The sequence below is a fragment of the Gadus macrocephalus genome, chromosome 2 (genome assembly GCF_031168955.1).
Source record: "Gadus macrocephalus chromosome 2, ASM3116895v1".
Taxonomy (NCBI): Eukaryota; Metazoa; Chordata; class Actinopteri; order Gadiformes; family Gadidae; genus Gadus; species Gadus macrocephalus.
Genome location: NC_082383.1, coordinates 3,327,112 through 3,344,803, shown reverse-complemented (window position 1 = coordinate 3,344,803; position 17,692 = coordinate 3,327,112). Strand labels below are relative to the sequence as shown.

Genomic DNA, 17,692 nt, shown 5'->3' with positions numbered 1-17,692 from the left:
GGCTTGTTTATTATAAGCCTACAATTATAAAATATGTACAAAAACCATCAGCATTTTGTCTATGGCCTATAGACTTTATTTGACCTAAGCTTTGTGCGTTTCTTAAAGCAGACAGAAACCGAGGCAATCAAATCCATTATTTTGTTGGCTTTCATTTTGCCACACTCAAAATGTACATTAATAGGGTAACATAATTGAAGAGCAATTGTATCAATAATCAATGGTCGTTCAGGGAAGACAACAGTTAAAAATCACACACACTTAAGGTAAGAAAAGACAGGTGGGTGTTTACTTTGAAGATACGTGTTGCACGCAAACATGTCCTACCTTGGACTCAAGCAGAGAAACAAGTACTGTAATGTTCTACTGCACCAAGAACCAGAAACCTCAAGAACCAACAGCTCCTGACTCATCATGCGTTGTGTTGCAACACAGAATATACCGATATCAGAGCGCACACAAAACACTGCTTCTTCAGATACTATAAGGTTTCTGAATATGTGTCAATCTCATGAGATTTAGGATGAGAGATTTCTCCCTGTTGGTCCAACAATTACATACAAATGCAAGAGAGAGCATTATAATTGATTTCTGAATGAGCTCTGAAGAACATTTTCCCTACTCTCAAAATGCTTCATGCCAGTATCCACGGAGTCATGGATTCTTGTCCAACAGTCCACTTCTGAGCGCAGAAGGACCGCCCTGGCTCTGATGAACTCGGAGGCTTTAGTCTGTCCTCCTCTGGACAAACTGATGCTTTCTGTGCAGATGGTGTAGATGTCCAGACCAATGAAAAGGACATTCAACCCAATACCAACAGCCATCTGGGTCACAGCCCGGGTTCCCTTTGCTGCTTGCTCTGCTATTCCTGGAATTCTTGCAGCCAATCTAGCTTTATGAATTGAACGAGCACTGAAACCAATTCCACTAACTGCAGAAACCACTCCTGCAGCTCCTTTAGCACTATCCAAATGATCCTTTCCCAATGTCTCTTCCCTCTGGTTGATGACCTCATCCAGGCACGCCTGGATTCTCTCCACATCCTCCATGAAGCACTGGAGGCCTCCGTTGGCTCTCTTCTTCTGTACTTCATTGACCGCTATCTCCGTTACTGTGGTGACTGCATAGTTTACTCCACTGGTGATCCCCAGACCTACCCCCCCCACGGTCAGACCCAAAGACAGCCCAGCTGTCACCGGGGCTAGAGCCAGACCTGCAAGGGTCATGACCCCACCAAGGACCCCCACTGAGCTCCCAGTCACCCTGGAGATCTTAGAGCCCTTCTTCATCCTGTCTAGCTGCACCGCACAGCCCTCCATCTCATCGAGGAACTGGAGCATTCTGGGAAGACACTCGCTGAACTGGTTGACAAAGCCCGACACCGACTTGTCCTGGAATAAGAACACTAGTCTGAAGTCCTGGTCCCTCCTGAACGACGGAATGGAAAAGATGAAAATATAAATATAAATGAAAATAAATATGAACAAACCTTTCGATTTGTAGGTTAGAATGGATTCATTTATAATAAAACAGCCATCAAATCTCTACAGCTAGCTTAAGTTTCAATAAGTGCCCTCGGTACCTTACCATGAAACAACTTAGCCTTGGTGAATAACAACATATTAGGTCTACTTCCAGGTTAGTCATATCTCATGGGGATGGTTCTGAATGTCAATGATATTTATAAATGTGAATGAATGAGCTTCTGGGGGATGACCGCACAGAGCCTGGGCCGGCAACAAGACACCAAAAGGCACCGTTATAACGAGTAAGCTGTTCCTAATGATTGGTCAACATGATTGGTCGAATCAATTATGAAGTGATATTCAATAAAACGGCCCGTTTGCACTTAAATGGCAGTAAGAGAAAGAGTAAGAGAAAGTATTTTGGTATTTGTGTATCATGTACCTATCTAAAGACTGATTTGTGGGACCACGAGGGCGACTGGCAGCCGGGTCCCGCAGTGATGCTCCTGCTCACCTGAGACTGGAGAGGGCTTTGACGTGGGCCAGGGTGTTCTGCAGGTCCTCCTCCGTGAGATCCTCCGCAAACTCAAACAAAGGCTGGTGGCGTCTTTTGTGCCCGAAGCCGACAGTAAAGCTGGGAATTAAAATCAAATCAATACGATTTTACTTGTGTAGCCCTTAAGCACAGGTCCAGTCTCAAAGGTCTTAACAGGCCACATATATGACCCCCCCCCCCCCCCCCACTGACCCTAGCCCCCCAAAGGGCAAGAAAAAACTCCCTTATGTATCAAGGAAGAAATCTTGAGAAGGAACGCAGAAGGAGGGTATTGACATACATGCATGCATGAAGGAAGGTATATACACACACACACACACACACACACACACACACACACACACACACACACACACACACACATACAAAACATTTTAAATGAGTATTTCAATACTGTGGAATACTGTGTGGGAATTGTGAATGAATCGATCCATGCATCTCCAGTCGTGATCCCAGACAGCCTACCTTGCATCCATCGTCTTACAGATATTCTCAGTGGTGCGGATGTATTTGTCCAACTCAGCCTCAAAGATGGCCACGTTGTGGAGGCTGGGCGTGAAGAAGACCTCAGCATCTCTCTTGAAGTGCAGGAGGCGAGGACAGACCAGCCGGGCAGCTAAGATGATGTCCTTCACACTCTCCAGGCTGAACCCCAAAGACAGCTTCACCACCTCTTCTCCGCCCGTGAACACCTGCAGAGAAGTTACTGCAAGCTTCTCCACAGCATCCAGGAAGCAGGTGAGCTTCTCCACTCCTTCCCGGGTGTTCTTCAGCACAGTAGCCAGCTCTTTCTCCAGCTCCTCGCTTTTATTGCCTGTACTCTTGGTGCGAAGGTATTCCCCGAATTCTTTGCGTTTTTCTTTAGATTTGAACACCTGGAGGAATCCAAGGTTCAGTCGGCTGGCCCTCTCCTTGATGTCCCTCATCAGCTCCAGCTCTTTCTCCCTCTGGAGCATCCATCTGGAGTTTGCGTTACAGAAGTCGGTCACTGTGTCAAAGTAGTCCAGAGTGTCGGAGACGTACAACTGCAACATCTCCACCGCGTTTGGTCTGAGGATAAAGAACTAACTAGATTAACATTTGGTAGCAATAACCGCTTACAGGACGTTGATTATTTCCTTCCATTCCACCTGTTAGATCACCATAAAGGCAGGGCACAGAATGAGTGGAGGAATGACCAAAATAATCAGACCTGTTATAGTCAGTACTCGAAATGAGGGGGGATGGCATCCCCCTTTGAAATAAAGATGGTCAAAATCATCCCCCTTCTTAAACAGATATTTTATCAATGACTGTGGAAATATACCACTATTACCACTATTTCATCATTTAGTTTTTGAGCATATTGAATAGGCTAAAATACTGTGGACGAGGGGAACGTGCACATATAATGAGTCTTGACACGACAATTTGTTTTAAATTGACGTCACGTCAATTTGCATGCGCACCACACATGTGCGAGTTGTTTATATACAAACTTAAAACAAGTTCTAGAGCAGTCTGCAGAATACAGAGCCTGTGTAACATTGTATAGAATGCTATAAACTCTACGTGGACGGTTTTCCCACCCTTAATGTTTATGTCAAGTCTTGGCTTCAAAGCTATTGCTTGGCTAATGATTTCAAAGCAAGATTATAAAACTCTTTGGAAGCTACCATGAGATATGGGAGAATGGGGTTGGCAGCCTGACAGCATTATCTTTGTGCTTAAACAATCAAAAGGATACACGGTTTGTCTCCCACCATATGCGCTGTCATCAGCACAAATTATCTGTCCCGTTAAATCCATTCAACCATCCACCCCTGATATTTTTACAACTCGAGTACTGGTTATAGTTGTTCACTATACAGTTGCTTGAGTAAACCAAAACCACAGTGGCAGACAGAGTTTGATGTATGAGAGTAATGAGTAAAGCAGACAAAATACAAAACTACCACTTTTCACCACCTTTGAACCATTACCCTCAGGTGGCAGATTTCGATGCCCAGGCCTTTCCAAAAATAGGACATAACAGTCATTCATTCAACAATCCATGAGCTTTTTAAAGCAACATTTAAAATGAAGGTTTTAATTCCCCTGCATAGCGGGTCTAACCAGGGAACACACTATTGTCTTACATGACATATTTTTTTACCAATTGTATTTATCTATTCTGATGGCATATGAAATACTGGCCACTATGCACTTTGCGAACTGTAGCCAGGGGATTGTGTGTTGATGTCAGTCTAAAGTCTAATGTCCTTATGTGTGTCCTTGTTTTACGTGGGGAATATGAATTTGGGGTCTTGTCAGTGGTTGTATTTATGTCGAGGTGGTTAACGGTCATGTGTCTCTGTCTCATTCAAGGAGAAAAATGTCCCCAAGTGGACTGTGAGGGACCAACGTTTGGCAAAGAAGTTTTATTTACTTAAAAAACAGTCAAAAACAAATCCCTGGTTCCAAATTACAAATTAATGTCTCAAAAAGAATAGCTGTTAGCAATTTAGCATCATAGCATAGCTTGACCTAGCATAACATATGGTTCCTAGTACTGGCTAGCACCTGCCTTCAGCCACCCCAACACAGAATGATACAGCCCTTAAATAAGGCAAGCAATTAGTCCCAGGTGGACCAATCAAGGTAAGTTAGGCCATACGATTTACATGGGGTAAAATGTCCTGGGCAAGGCTGGATGGACTAACATACTGCTCCCTACTGCGACGGAAGCACAAAAACTACAATCACTTTGCTGGAAGGGGAGAAACCGTGAGAAGGGGTAACTTTCTCACATTTCCCTCCTCCTCTGGAGTCTCGCCAACAGGGTGGCGTGATGAAAAGAGGCTCCAACACTGGTTTACAGAGGCTCTAACCAGTGGTTGGGGTAACGTGTTACAAAGTAATACGTTACAGTATATTGACTTACTGTAACGTGTTACAATGTAACGCGTTTCCAAGTAACGCGTTTCAAAGTAACGATATTATTTTTTTTTAACAAAGTAAAGTAACGCATTACATTTAAAATATCGGTAACTACACTGCTTTACTAGACTATAGTAACGCCCTTCCCTGCGTCACCCAAGCCGTGTTTGCCTGCGTGTAAAGTTCTGTTCTGTTGTGGTGCGTGCATGCGTGCTGCCTGTGTGTCTGCAGCGCCTGCTTGCCTCGGCACGTTGCCATAGCGATAGATTTGAGTGACGTAGCTGCTTGTGCGAAGGCGTGTTCGAGTGTTGGAGCGCAGAAGCAAGTGACACGGAAAGACAGGCTGGTTGCAGGGTTCATTGTAGAAGACATGCTTGTCCTGTCGACTATTGAATCGCCCAGATTTAGAAAAACTCTAGATAAAATCGCCAGACTCCCAAGCCAACATCCGACAGGAAAACATTTCCCCATTAGCCTACCTGAACCAGTGTTATACCGACATGGAATTGAAGCTCAAATTAATTTTCGAGTCCTTCCTGGATCATGTGTCCACCACCGCAGACATTTGGTCCGCCAACAACAAAAGTTACTTAGGAATAGGGTTGAGCACCGACACTCGGTTCCAGTAGGGAACCGGTTCTGACGTAAACGGTTGTAACGAGATCGACAAATAATGCACTTTTTGGTGCCTCGTAAGGAATGATGCTGCACTGGACAGACAGCACTTGAGGAGGCTGCACTTGCCTGCAAGAGGGTGAGGGGAAGAAAAACGTACAATGTCATAGCTTGCGAAATAGATCCGGTTCATACAGCCTTTGGACCCCATAAAGTAACAGCATGTTTCACCGCCGCTTTAGTGCATTTCTGTTTTAATTTTAGGGGATAAAGTGACCTTTTTATATTTTTCATTGACCACTTAATTTTTGTTCTCATGTTTCCCAAAGCCTGTGTTTGGAAACGTGTGTGTTGCTACTGATTGACCTCAACATAGCCTACTTTATCCTGTTGTTTGTGGATTTTACAGTGAGGCATTTCTTTGTGAAGACAGGGATATTGTTCTTTCATATGGTTTTATATGCTATTTTGTATAGATTTATACAATAAACACAAAGTGATGATAGGGCTATGATGTTTGTCCATGTATCCACAGTTAATTAAGAAACGGGAAAGTAAAGTAATAAGTAGTGAAGTTACTTTTCAAATGCAGTAACTAGCAAAGTAATCTCATTACAATTTAAAGAAGTAACTAGTAATAAGTAACTAATTACTTTTTGGAGTAACTACCCCAATACTGCCTCTAACACATAACCATTGGTGGACAATCTCCGACGTTTCCTTATGGGTGGACAGACTCCGAAAAAGAGGCTCTACCACAGGTTTACAGAGCCTCTCACCTATAATAGTTCTAGGTAGACAAACTCCGACACTTGGTTATTGGTTGGACCGACTCAGACAGTTGGTGATGGGTGGACAGACTCAGACAGTTGGTGATCCTCTCCTAGCTTGGGGATGGCCTCCCTGGGCCAGGCTACTGGTGCAGGCGCTGGGCCCGGTGCCTGGTGCATCTGGAGGCGCCGGTGCCGGTGCCGGTGCTGGATCAGGAGCTGTTTCAGCTGCCTCTGGGCACCCCTCTAGCACTGCTCCTGCTCGAAAGCCTCTGGACAGCCTCTGCTCAATCGTCGTCGCTGTCCACCGATTCCTCCCCCTCCCCCTCATCTCTCCAGCCTCTCAGATGGCTTCACATTCCCACCACTGGTTGCAAAAGTGAGGGACCGACATGGTCACCACGAGTATTAGGGTTACGGACTCACTGGCCTGGAGTGTGGACAAAAACGAGGGGCAATTCCGTTGGCAAAAAATAGTGAGAAAAACTGTCCAAAAATAATTAAACCAAAATAAATCCCTGGTTCCAAAATACAAATTAATGTCTCAACATGTGGTTCCTAGTACTGGCCAGCACCTACCTAGCCACCCCAACACAGAATGAGAGGAGATGGGGAGAGGGGCAGGCATTCTTGGAGGGGGCTTTCGTGAGGGTTCTGCTTCACAGGGTTTGTTGTGGTTACCGGTCTTGTTGTGGTTACCAGAGGCGTAGGCGTAGCCACGGCGGGCCGGGACCGGCCTAGGCCCGCCTACTTGTCAGTCTTGCCCGTCCAATCAGAGGGCTTCCTTCGTTTACTTTCACCATCTAAAGGCGGGCAAATGAGAACTCCGCTAAGAGCTCAAGAATGTTATTGTCACTCACATTAATGTCGACATGTTGACTTTATTCTTGAAGTGTCGAGATAAATCTCGACATATCTTGATATTTCGAAAATAAAGTTTAAATATTAGCAAACCGAAATAGCTATAAATGGGCAGAATCACGGATATCAGTGGCTACACTTGCTTGTAATACAGAGAGGCTACGTTGTATCGCAAGATACAATTCATACCGGGAGTTTATTAAAAAATAATGTTTTCCAAGTCTGTGCCTTACCGGTGGTGCATGCTTCCAGGAAGTCAACACAAGTCAAGTCAAGAGGCGCCAATTTATTTTAAACAGCCAAGTATCAAGAGGGGAGATTGTTATTTTAAATTTATTTGCGCCTCTATTATATTATTTACGGTAGCCGGTAATTGACATTTGTTGACTTCCTGGAAACATGGACTTGGAAAACAAGTCCACTTAATCTGAAACAGTGACTCCACGGTGTCAGATTTAATTCAGCACTGTGATTTAAACAATACCACGTCATTTGTATTTCAGCTTATTGTTCTACTGGCTTTACCTTTCACAAATTCAGTACCAGGTACATACAACTCAGGTTACAATGGTAACCTAAGTAACATGCCCTCCTCCTTCCTAATACTCTCTCTCTCTTTAAGAACCCCATCCCTTCTGTCAACTCATGCTCAGGCTGGCATGGGGCCTTACCCGGCGAAATAGAAAGCTTTTTAATGAAAACACTTGCTGACACTGAAGAGACTCTGTATTCCAAATGACCAGCGGCCATAAGACTCTCGTAATATGATCTCATGTGACGATCACTTTATTTACTTGGTAGTGGCACATGAAACCCCTCAGCAGCCTCCTTCAGAAAAGTTCTTATCCTGTCACAGCAAGGGTTCACTGCAGGTCATACGGCATCCTATTTCTCTTCACGTGGGTACCAGCACATTTTCGGAAATCCATGAACTGAAAGCCTCCTTCCACCCCAACCATTTGACAAACATTATATTATTATTATATAACCATATTATTTGGTATTCGTTCGCATCACCTTGGGTAGTCGTGTCACCTAAATCTTATCTGAACACAATCTTAGTCTCAGGATCTTAGTTTTGTTTTGCAGAGATTGCCAAATAGCCTTATCTCATGAATGTGAACCAAGTCCCAGTTTATCCACATTACGCCTCTCAGAATGTCTGGTAGACATCAGCACTTGGACGACTGCCCATCACCTGAAGCTTAACCTCGTCGGGGCTTATTTTCCCGATAATGACCAGCGTTCTATACATTATCTATATTTATCTATATTATATATATATATTTAGCAGAGTAGGTCTAAGTAACAAACGTCAGGTTTAAATCGGGGACGGGCAGATAATTACAGGGCACAACGAGTAAACCCCCTCGAGCATTTTTTGTTAAAATATACTTTTTATTTATTGTTTTTGGTTGTTTTGTTAATTTATTCTGGATATTTTAAGTGTCTTCCAGACGTCGAGTTCCAGTGTTCTTTAAAAATAAAAGTGTAGGGTGTACTTGCATTATAATGCCATTATCATTATAATTGTTGAAAGACTGCAATATTATCGCTTATCGCAATCATTTCTGGGGCAATTAATCGCCCAGAAAAATGTGTTATCATGAACGGCCTACAGAGCGGTAAGGATAGTGAACCACAGAGCGGTATGGTTAGTGAACCACAGAGCGGTAAGGATAGTGAACCACAGAGCGGTATGGTTAGTGAACCACAGAGCGGTATGGTTAGTGAACCACAGAGCGGTAAGGATAGTGAACCACAGAGCGGTAAGGATAGTGAACCACAGAGCAGTAAGGATAGTGAACCACAGAGCGGTAAGGATAGTGAACCACAGAGCGGTAAGGATAGTGAACCACAGAGCGGTATGGTTAGTGAACCACAGAGCGGTAAGGATAGTGAACCACAGAGCGGTATGGTTAGTGAACCACAGAGCGGTATGGTTAGTGAACCACAGAGCGGTATGGTTAGTGAACCACAGAGCGGTATGGTTAGTGAACTACAGAGCGGTAAGGATAGTGAACCACAGAGCGGTATGGTTAGTGAACCACAGAGCGGTATGGTTAGTGAACCACAGAGCGGTATGGTTAGTAACGGTGTGGTTAGTAAACCACAGAGCGTTATATGGTTAGTGTGCGCACATCAATCATCTGCAGCCTTCCTCTCTCTTTTACTTTTATTTCCTGTGTACCAAATGGTTTGTTAATTTGAAGAGACACTTTACCTGCTGCTTTGCTTTAGGATGGGGCAGGAACAGATCCCAGATTTCCGTTCTAATCAGTAAGAACGTAGCTTACCTTTTGTCAAGATGAGTGGCCACTCAGTTTTGTGTGTACCGTGCTGAACCCTGTCCGGCAGGTTAGCAGCTGGCGGCGGTCCCTTTTCTTCAATCCTGTTTGTGACACCAAATATGTGGTGGAGCGTATGAGATAAAGACTTTATTATCACTCACGAACAAGTAAGAACAAAGCCTGAGTTAGTTTGCAAAAGAACCAAAGAACCACTCCCCGGCAGATGCGGTACAGCCAGTTTGTTTTCTATGAGATGGTAGTGATTGACATGGGTGAACAGCCACATTGTTTTCTATGAGATGGTAGTGATTGGCATGCGGCTACAACAAGATTGTTTTTCAGGGTGTGTTTCAGTTCGTCATAATATATACAACCACCTGATGCCGCCAATTCCAATTCTATTCAAAAAGCTTTATGGCACAACTATTGTTTGAACAGTATTACCGATGCATTATTTATTTCATTTTTGTACTTAATGGTATTTTTTCCTTACCTGCAAGAGTTTTGTATTTTGTTATTGCATAATAATGAAAAAATATAACTATATATATTAAAAAAATATATATATATTTTTTTCAATAAATGGGTAGTCAAGGCCCTATTGTTGTTAAGGCGGCCTCCTTACACCGGGATTCCACTGGACGCTAAACCTAATGTAGGCCTACTCACCTTCCACTCCCAAAACTATTGCAATTAAATGCCACGCTTTGTCCTTTCTGACATTTTCCTTATAAAAAGGATGATTTGGTACATAAATGACTTCATGTTGCTGAACTTTGACAATGAGTCTCTCGTCGTCCATGTTGCCGACCCTCTGACTGATTGACTGCTGACCTGGTGCCACCGGTCATGACGTAATAATGTTGATGTGAAGTTACATGAGCTGAGTATTGTGTTTTATTTTGAAAATTGACTGGATGATGATCTATGGCTTTTACTTTTTCACTTCCTGCCCTGCTCGATCTGCTCTGTAAAAAATGTACGCGGTTTAGCAGCAGCTCGCGGCAAAAATAGAAGTGCGACGGAAGATAGCGCCGCGGTGCGGCACGCCGCTCCTGGGACGCTGCTGAAACGTTCCGCGGCGCGCCCGGTGGAAATGGTCTCATTGATTAGCGTGGAAGCGATCAGCAGCGGGGACCGTGGCGCAGCCGTGCTGCGGCGCGTACGCCTCCGGTGGAATCGAGCCTTTATGCCGATGGAGAGACTGTCGGTCTTGTCCACGCCAGTCGCAGGGAGCGGGACGGCACATACGAGACATAGTCTTTCTCATTGTGTTTTCTCTACAGCCTTTAACTGAACAATTGCACATTTATCGGTCCAACTCTTGACATGAAAAATTATCATTTAAATCCACAAACAACATATGTGTAATCCGGGGCATATAAAGACTGGGATCACAAGATAATTACTTTCTCTCCACTGGAACCCATACATATTTTTCGATCTCATAGGTCCCATGGGCTCTACCAGAAGAGACGTGAACAACGACTAGTCAATTCCATGCCACAATCACAAAGACGAACAGGAAGGCTATGAATGCTCCGAGACCGGAAGTGACGCACACACGCACACACACCTGTTGTCCCCTATGTTTTATTCGATACATTTCGTCAGTGTTACCCCTTATGGGTTTTCATGACGACCAATAAAAAAACAACAGTGTTACGCCTTATGTTTCTTTTCATGAAGACCAATAAAAAACAACAGTGTTACTCATTATGGTTTTTTTTCATGACAACCAATAAAAAAACGACATTGTTATCCCTTATGTTTTTTTTCATGACGACCAATAAAAAACGACGTGTTACCCCTTGTGGTTTTCTCATGACGACCGATGAAAAACGACAGTGTTACCCCTTGTTTCATTTTTTAAAAACGACAGTGTTATCCCTCATGTTTTATTTGATAAAAAGGACAGTGTTACCCCTTATGTTTTTTTCATGACGACCGATTAAAAACGACAGTGTTACCCCTCATGTTTTTTCCATGTTGACCAATAAATAACGACAGAGGCACCCCTGTTGATATTTTTGCAGGGATCCGAACATGAGCTGTTTAGAGTGTTAACCTCCTAATATATCAATTCAGCATCAAGACACTGAATAAAGTCAACACAATGGTTATACTTGACTTCATAATTCGCATGAAATAGAGATACGAGTCTTCCAACAGATGACATCAACCGGACTTGAACCCCGGTCTCCAGGGGGTTAGCTCACAGCTCTTTCCACTTCCCACTGAGATTTGTAATTTCAATATGTCTGTGGTTATATGTCACAGTGCAATAGACATGTTAGCATTACGTTTCAAATTAAAGATATTGTGTTGTCCTCAGATATTGAGCCGCGTCGCCAGTGGGTCAGGCAGAGTGCACTCCACTGCACCACTGAGGAGATGACAATACACAATAATCAATCATCAATAAAGAGGATATACATGACATTAAAATGTATGTGTGTATGTCTATTTCCCTTATGTTTTTTTTCATGACGACCAATAAAAAACAACAGCGTTACCCCTTGTTTTTTTCATGATGACCAAAGAAAAATGACAGTGTCACACCTCATGTTTAATTTGATAAAAACGACAGTGTTACCCCCTATGTATTAATTGATAAATATCGACAGTGTTACCCCTTATGTTTTTTTTCATGACGACCGATAAAAAACGACAGTGTTACCCCTTATGTTTCATTTGATAAAAACGACAGAGTTACCCCTCATGTTTCATTTGATTAAAACGACAGTGTTACCCCTTGTTTTTTTTTTCATGACGACCAAAGAAAAACAACTGTGTTACCCCCTATGTTTTATTTGATAAATATCGAGTGTTACCCCTTTTGTTTTTTTTCATGACGACCAATAAAAAACAACAATGTTACGCAAAACACATTCATGAAATAAATGTTTTTCATCTTTTGGTCAAATAAATGGAAATCAATAAAAAAAAAATCAATAGGCTGAATCGGCGCAGTGGAAACAAAACCATATTTTTGATGGTATTTCTTAGGGCACAAACTGAAATGAGATTCAAGAACATGAACAAGAACATGAACTGGTGGGCATGGATACCATTACCAACATATCTTCCCCTGCAGCACACATAAATCAACACAAATGTATTATTTGTAAGACGGAAATATTTCTAAAACATTTTAAGTTATCATATCAGAAGCCCGCCTACTGCGTCACTACATGGTGTTAATTAAAGCAGCATGGGCGCCACCCTGTGGCGAAGTCTCTCCACTGCCTTTATAAGGTACCAGGTAGAGTTCCATGCATCGTCCCTCACAAGAAATCCACACTTCGCTTATTTTGGTCATTTCTTTATTTGGTTATTTCTTTAAGCGTGCGGAAAGGCACTAACATATATTTATCGTAGGCCTATTGCAGTTGTGTTTTCCTTCTTTCTACTTTTTCCCTGGTTTACAGAATCAGGGTTTTTTTCCACAAAAGGAAAAAACAAAAGCAACCCACAAACATCACAACTATGATGGACTTGAGATAAACTTTCCTTGTTTCCTTGTTCATCTGTGTACTTCTTTGTTCCTCAAAGGCTATGAAGCACTGGGTGTAACTTAAAGAGGCACTGATCAGACTGCAGAAAGGCTGCTCCAGTAAACTGCGGCCCCGTTTGGACTCCAGCAGCCCACAGCGCAGGGCCTTGCGCATCGTCTGCCACGCGTCGAGCATCGAGCGCAGGAGGGCAGCCCTGGCCCTGATGAACTGGGAGATGGCGCTCTTGTCCCCTTTGGCTAAACTGATGCTGTCCTTGCAGATGAGGAAGATGTCTAAACCGAGGAACACAGCGTTGAGGCCGATGAACCCAGCCCTGGCGGCCTTGGAGAGGGCGGCTGGCCCACGGGCTACCGCCATCCCTACGTCATCAAGGCCGTCCACAAGGTCATATATGCCTTGGCCTATTTTACCTACATTTCTGACAACCTTGGCTCCTCCCTCAAACGCATGACCATAATCCTCCCCTACTACCTCTTCCCTCTGATTGGTCACCTCATCCAGGCACACCTGGATTCTCTCCACATCCTCCATGAAGCTCTGGAAGCCTTCGTTGGCTCTCTCCTGCTGGGCTTTATTGACCGCTATCTCCGTTACTGTGGTGACTACACTGTTTACACCACTGGTGACCCCCAGACCCAGCCCCCCCATGGTCAGACCCAGGGACACCCCAGCTGTCACCGGGGCTAGAGCCAGACCCACGATGGCCAGAATCCCCCCCACGGCCCCCACTGAGCTCCCAGCCACCGTGGAGATCTTGGAGCCCATGCTCATCCGGTCCAGCTGGACCGCACAGCCCTCCATCTCATCGAGGAACTGGAGCATTCTGGGACGACACTCGCTGAACTGGTCGACGAAGCCGGAGACTGGCTTCTCCTGGAATAAGAACACCAGTCTGAAGTCCTGGTCCCTCCTGACGGAATGGAAAATATGAAAATACGTTATTAATCCTTGAAGATATTCCTGACGATATTCAATACGAACAAACATTTCCACGTGTATTGGTTAGAATTGATTCATTTATAATAAAACAGCCATCAAATCTCTACAGCTACATTGGGTTTCAATAAGTGCCCTCGGTACCTGACCATGAAACAACTTAGCCGTTGTGTATAACAACATATTAAGTCTACTTCCAATTAAGTACTTAAAGGTTTGTCACATCTCATTCTGTAATTTCCTGTAAAGGATTATTAAAGGATCTATCTATCTATCTATGGGGATGGCTATGAATGTCGAAGATATTTATAAACGTGAATGATGTCAATGAATCTCCATAAAAGATGTTTGTGTTTGAAGTACCGATCTAAACCCTGATTTGTGGGACCACGAGGACGACTGGCAGCCGGGTCCCGCAGTGATGCTCCTGCTCACCTGAGACTGGAGAGGGCTTTGACGTGGGCCAGGGTGTTCTGCAGGTCCTCCTCCGTGAGATCCTCTGCAAACTCAACCAAAGGCTGGCGGCGTCTTTTGTGCCCGAAGCCGACAGTAAAGCTGGGAATTAAAATCAAATCAATTAAGTTTTACTTGTGTAGCCCTTAAGCACAGGTCCAGTCTCAAAGGTCTTAACAGGCCACATATATGACCCCCACTGACCCTAGTCCACCAGAGGGCAAGAAACAACTCCCCCTTAATTAGAAAGGAAGAAATCTTGAGAAGGAACGCAGAAGGAGGGATCCCTCCTTCCAGGGATGGTGAGGAGGGCAATCGGTGCCATTATAGAAATACATACGTACATACATATACATACAGACGAAACATTTTAAATGACAGGGTTCAGTTCAATAATACTTTGGAATACTGTGTGTGGGAATTGTGAATGAATCGATCAATGCATCTTCAGTCGCGATCCCAGACAGCCTACCTTGCGTCAATCGTTTTACAGATAATCTTAGTGGTGCGGATGTATTTGTCCAACTCAGCCGCAAAGACGGCCACGTTGTGGAGGCTGGGCGTGAAGAAGACCTCAGCATCTCTCTTGAAGTGCAGGAGGAGAGGACAGACCAGCCGGGCAGCTGAGATGATGTCCTTCACGCTCTCCAGGCTGATCCCCAGAGACAGCTTCACCACCTCTTCTCCGCCCGTGAACACCTGCAGAGAAGTTACTGCGAGCTTCTCCACAGCATCCAGGAAGTAGGTGAGCTTCTTCACTCTTTCCAGAGTGTTCTTCAGCACAGTAGCGAGCTCTTTCTCCAGCTCCTCGCGTTTAGAGCCTGAACTCTTGGTGCGAAGGTATTCCCAGAAGGCTTTGACTTTTTCTGTAGACTTGAACACCTGGAGGAACCCACGGTTCAGTCGACTGGCCCTCTCCTTGATGTCCCTCATCAGCTTCAGCTCTGTCTCCCTCTCGAGCCTCCATTTGGAGTTTTCGTTACAGAATGAGGTCACTGTGTCAAAGTAGTCCAGAGTGTCGGAGACGTACGACTGCAACATCTCCTCCGCGTTTAGTCTGAGGATAAACAACTAGATTAACATTTGGTAACAATAACCGTTTACAGGACGTTGATAAATTATTTCCTTCAATTCCACCTGGTAGATCGCCATATAAGCAGCAGCACACAGACATAGTGGAGGAATGTGGTTCACTTTAAATGTGCTTTAGTAAACCGAAACCACAATAGCAGACAGAGTTTGACGTTTGAGAATTAGTCATACCTTTGTATGTGGTCTTCTTCTAGCATCGTTGTCGATTAGTAGATTCAATATATGTTCAGCAGACAGCCAATGTGCTGATCGACTTCTAGGCAACGTGTCACAGTCACAAGTTCACAACTTCAGGCGACGCGTCTGCTAAGTATCGGTTTCCTTATTTCCCAGTCCGGACCTTCTTTAATAGGTCCAAGGTCCGGACAGAAAGAGCATCCAGCCCTGCGGAGAGGGGGGAGAGGGGAAAAGGAGCAAGAGAGGAGAGGCTGACATACTTGGACTCCGCCAGCAGGGTTCGTGGTTCGGCTTCCTCAGGGATATCAGCAATCTTCGTCTGTTTAACTGAATGTTACAATTCCCCAAAAATCCCTTCCTGAACCTAGAATGAAAGATATATATATATATATATATATATATATATATATATATATATATATATATATATATATATATATATATATATATATTAGTGGTGGGCCGTTATCGGCGTTAACGCTCGCGTTAACGCGAGACTCTTTATCGGCGATAAAAAAAAATATCGCCGTTAATCTATTCTCAAAGTTGGGTGAAAAACTTGGCGAATTGCACTAGGGGGCGAGAATGAGTCAGACTTCGAACCTGTGTATGCCTACTGTGAAATCACCACATCAAACGTGACGTGCTGACGACATGGAAGCCGCCGTGTTTGCTAAACGGAAAATTTATTTTTAAGAAGCTTCCCAATGGAAACCTTGACAAAACCAAGGTTGTTTGCACCTTGTGCAATGCGGAATTCGTTTACTGTAGGAGTTCTTCCAGTCTGAAGTACCATCTGAACGCAAAGCATCCCTTAGCTAATGCGGAACATGCCGGGCCAAGCACTGCTGTAGCGCCGGCGAAGAGTAGTGCTCGTCAAACTACTATGTTTGAGTACAACCGAGGCAAGCCCGTCAGCACAGCTCTATCAGAAAAGCTAACTAAGCTCCTCGCTCAGTGGATTGCCACCAGCTGCCGGCCCATCAGCGTGGTTGAAGATGATGGGCTCGAGCTTGTTCTCCAGGCGGCCACAGGTGACCCATCATACAAACTACCTGCGAGGCGAACTATCATGAGAAGAATACATGACCAGCACGCCGCATAGAAAGCCGCAAAAGATGAGAACCTGGTAGAGGCGACGTGTGTAGCACTGACTGGGGACCATTGGACATCTGTCAAGAATGAAAACTACCTCGGCGTTACTGTACACCTCATCGATGCCAGCTGGGAACTTATCTCCTTCGCTCTAGGTAGGCTACGTTATTTAATTTTAACAGTGTTACTACTACTTGGAAATTGTACTGAGCTAAGCTATCAGTTACTCTACCGTAAATAAAGCTTCACTACACAAAAGCTACCACCCAGTCAAATGTAGGCGAACAAGCCAAGTTACACAGCAAAAGTAGTTCATTCAATTTCAACATACATGTTTAAGTTGAACCAAATTTCAAGCAAATGTGTGTTCAAATTTTGATTGAATCTGTGATTAATAAGGTGTGTGTGTGTGTGTGTGTGTGTGTGTGTGTGTGTGTGTGTGTGTGTGTGTGTGTGTGTGTGTGTGTGTGTGTGTGTGTGTGTGTGCCTGTTCTATTTGTGGGCCTGTTCTATTTGGGTATTTGTGTGTGTGTGTGTGTACCCATGTGTGTGGACGCAATGTGTGTGTGTGTGTGTGTGTACCCAGCGTGTGTGTGGACGCAATGTGTGTGTGTGGACGCAGTGTGTTAAATTCATGTTTAACTGAATAAACAGTTCATAAACACAAGTGCATCTTATTGAACATTATTTATTTTCATCACCAATTATAGTAGAACAGCTTTCTCTAGCAGTTTGTGATGCATTTTGGAAACAGGAGATGAGCCCCTGGTCTAATTATTTAGGTAGCACACATATATTATGAATGCCTTCGGCAGAATTCAAATGAGCCATTTTAATCTAGATTAATCTAGATTAATTTCAAGATTAATCTAGATTAAAAAAATTAATCTATGCCCACCTCTAATATATATATATATTAAAAAAAACGGTTCTGTTAATTAATGCTTGATGCAGTATCTTTGTG

The 17,692-nt window shown here is 43.9% G+C and overlaps 2 protein-coding genes across 2 annotated transcripts in view; both read right to left on the bottom strand.

The window, feature by feature from the left end:
• Positions 1–261: 261 nt before the first annotated feature.
• The window catches only part of LOC132471900 (uncharacterized), a 21,976-nt gene continuing 4,545 nt past the window's right edge, over positions 262–17,692 (bottom strand). Inside the window, exons 2-4 of the mRNA XM_060071263.1 lie at positions 2,488–3,072; positions 1,981–2,100; positions 262–1,428 (exon numbers count right to left, since the gene is read on the bottom strand). Coding sequence (XP_059927246.1) covers positions 579–1,428; positions 1,981–2,100; positions 2,488–3,072 — 1,555 coding nt within the window. The 3' untranslated portion in view covers positions 262–578. The remainder of the gene's footprint in view (positions 1,429–1,980; positions 2,101–2,487; positions 3,073–17,692) is intronic.
• Positions 12,767–15,884, bottom strand: LOC132471842 (uncharacterized). Its single transcript, XM_060071168.1, has 4 exons — positions 15,628–15,884; positions 14,837–15,421; positions 14,347–14,466; positions 12,767–13,885 (listed from the first exon to the last, which is right to left on the bottom strand). Exons 1-4 carry the CDS (start codon positions 15,651–15,653, stop codon positions 12,883–12,885), a joined length of 1,734 nt encoding a protein of 577 aa, XP_059927151.1. The 5' UTR covers positions 15,654–15,884; the 3' UTR covers positions 12,767–12,882.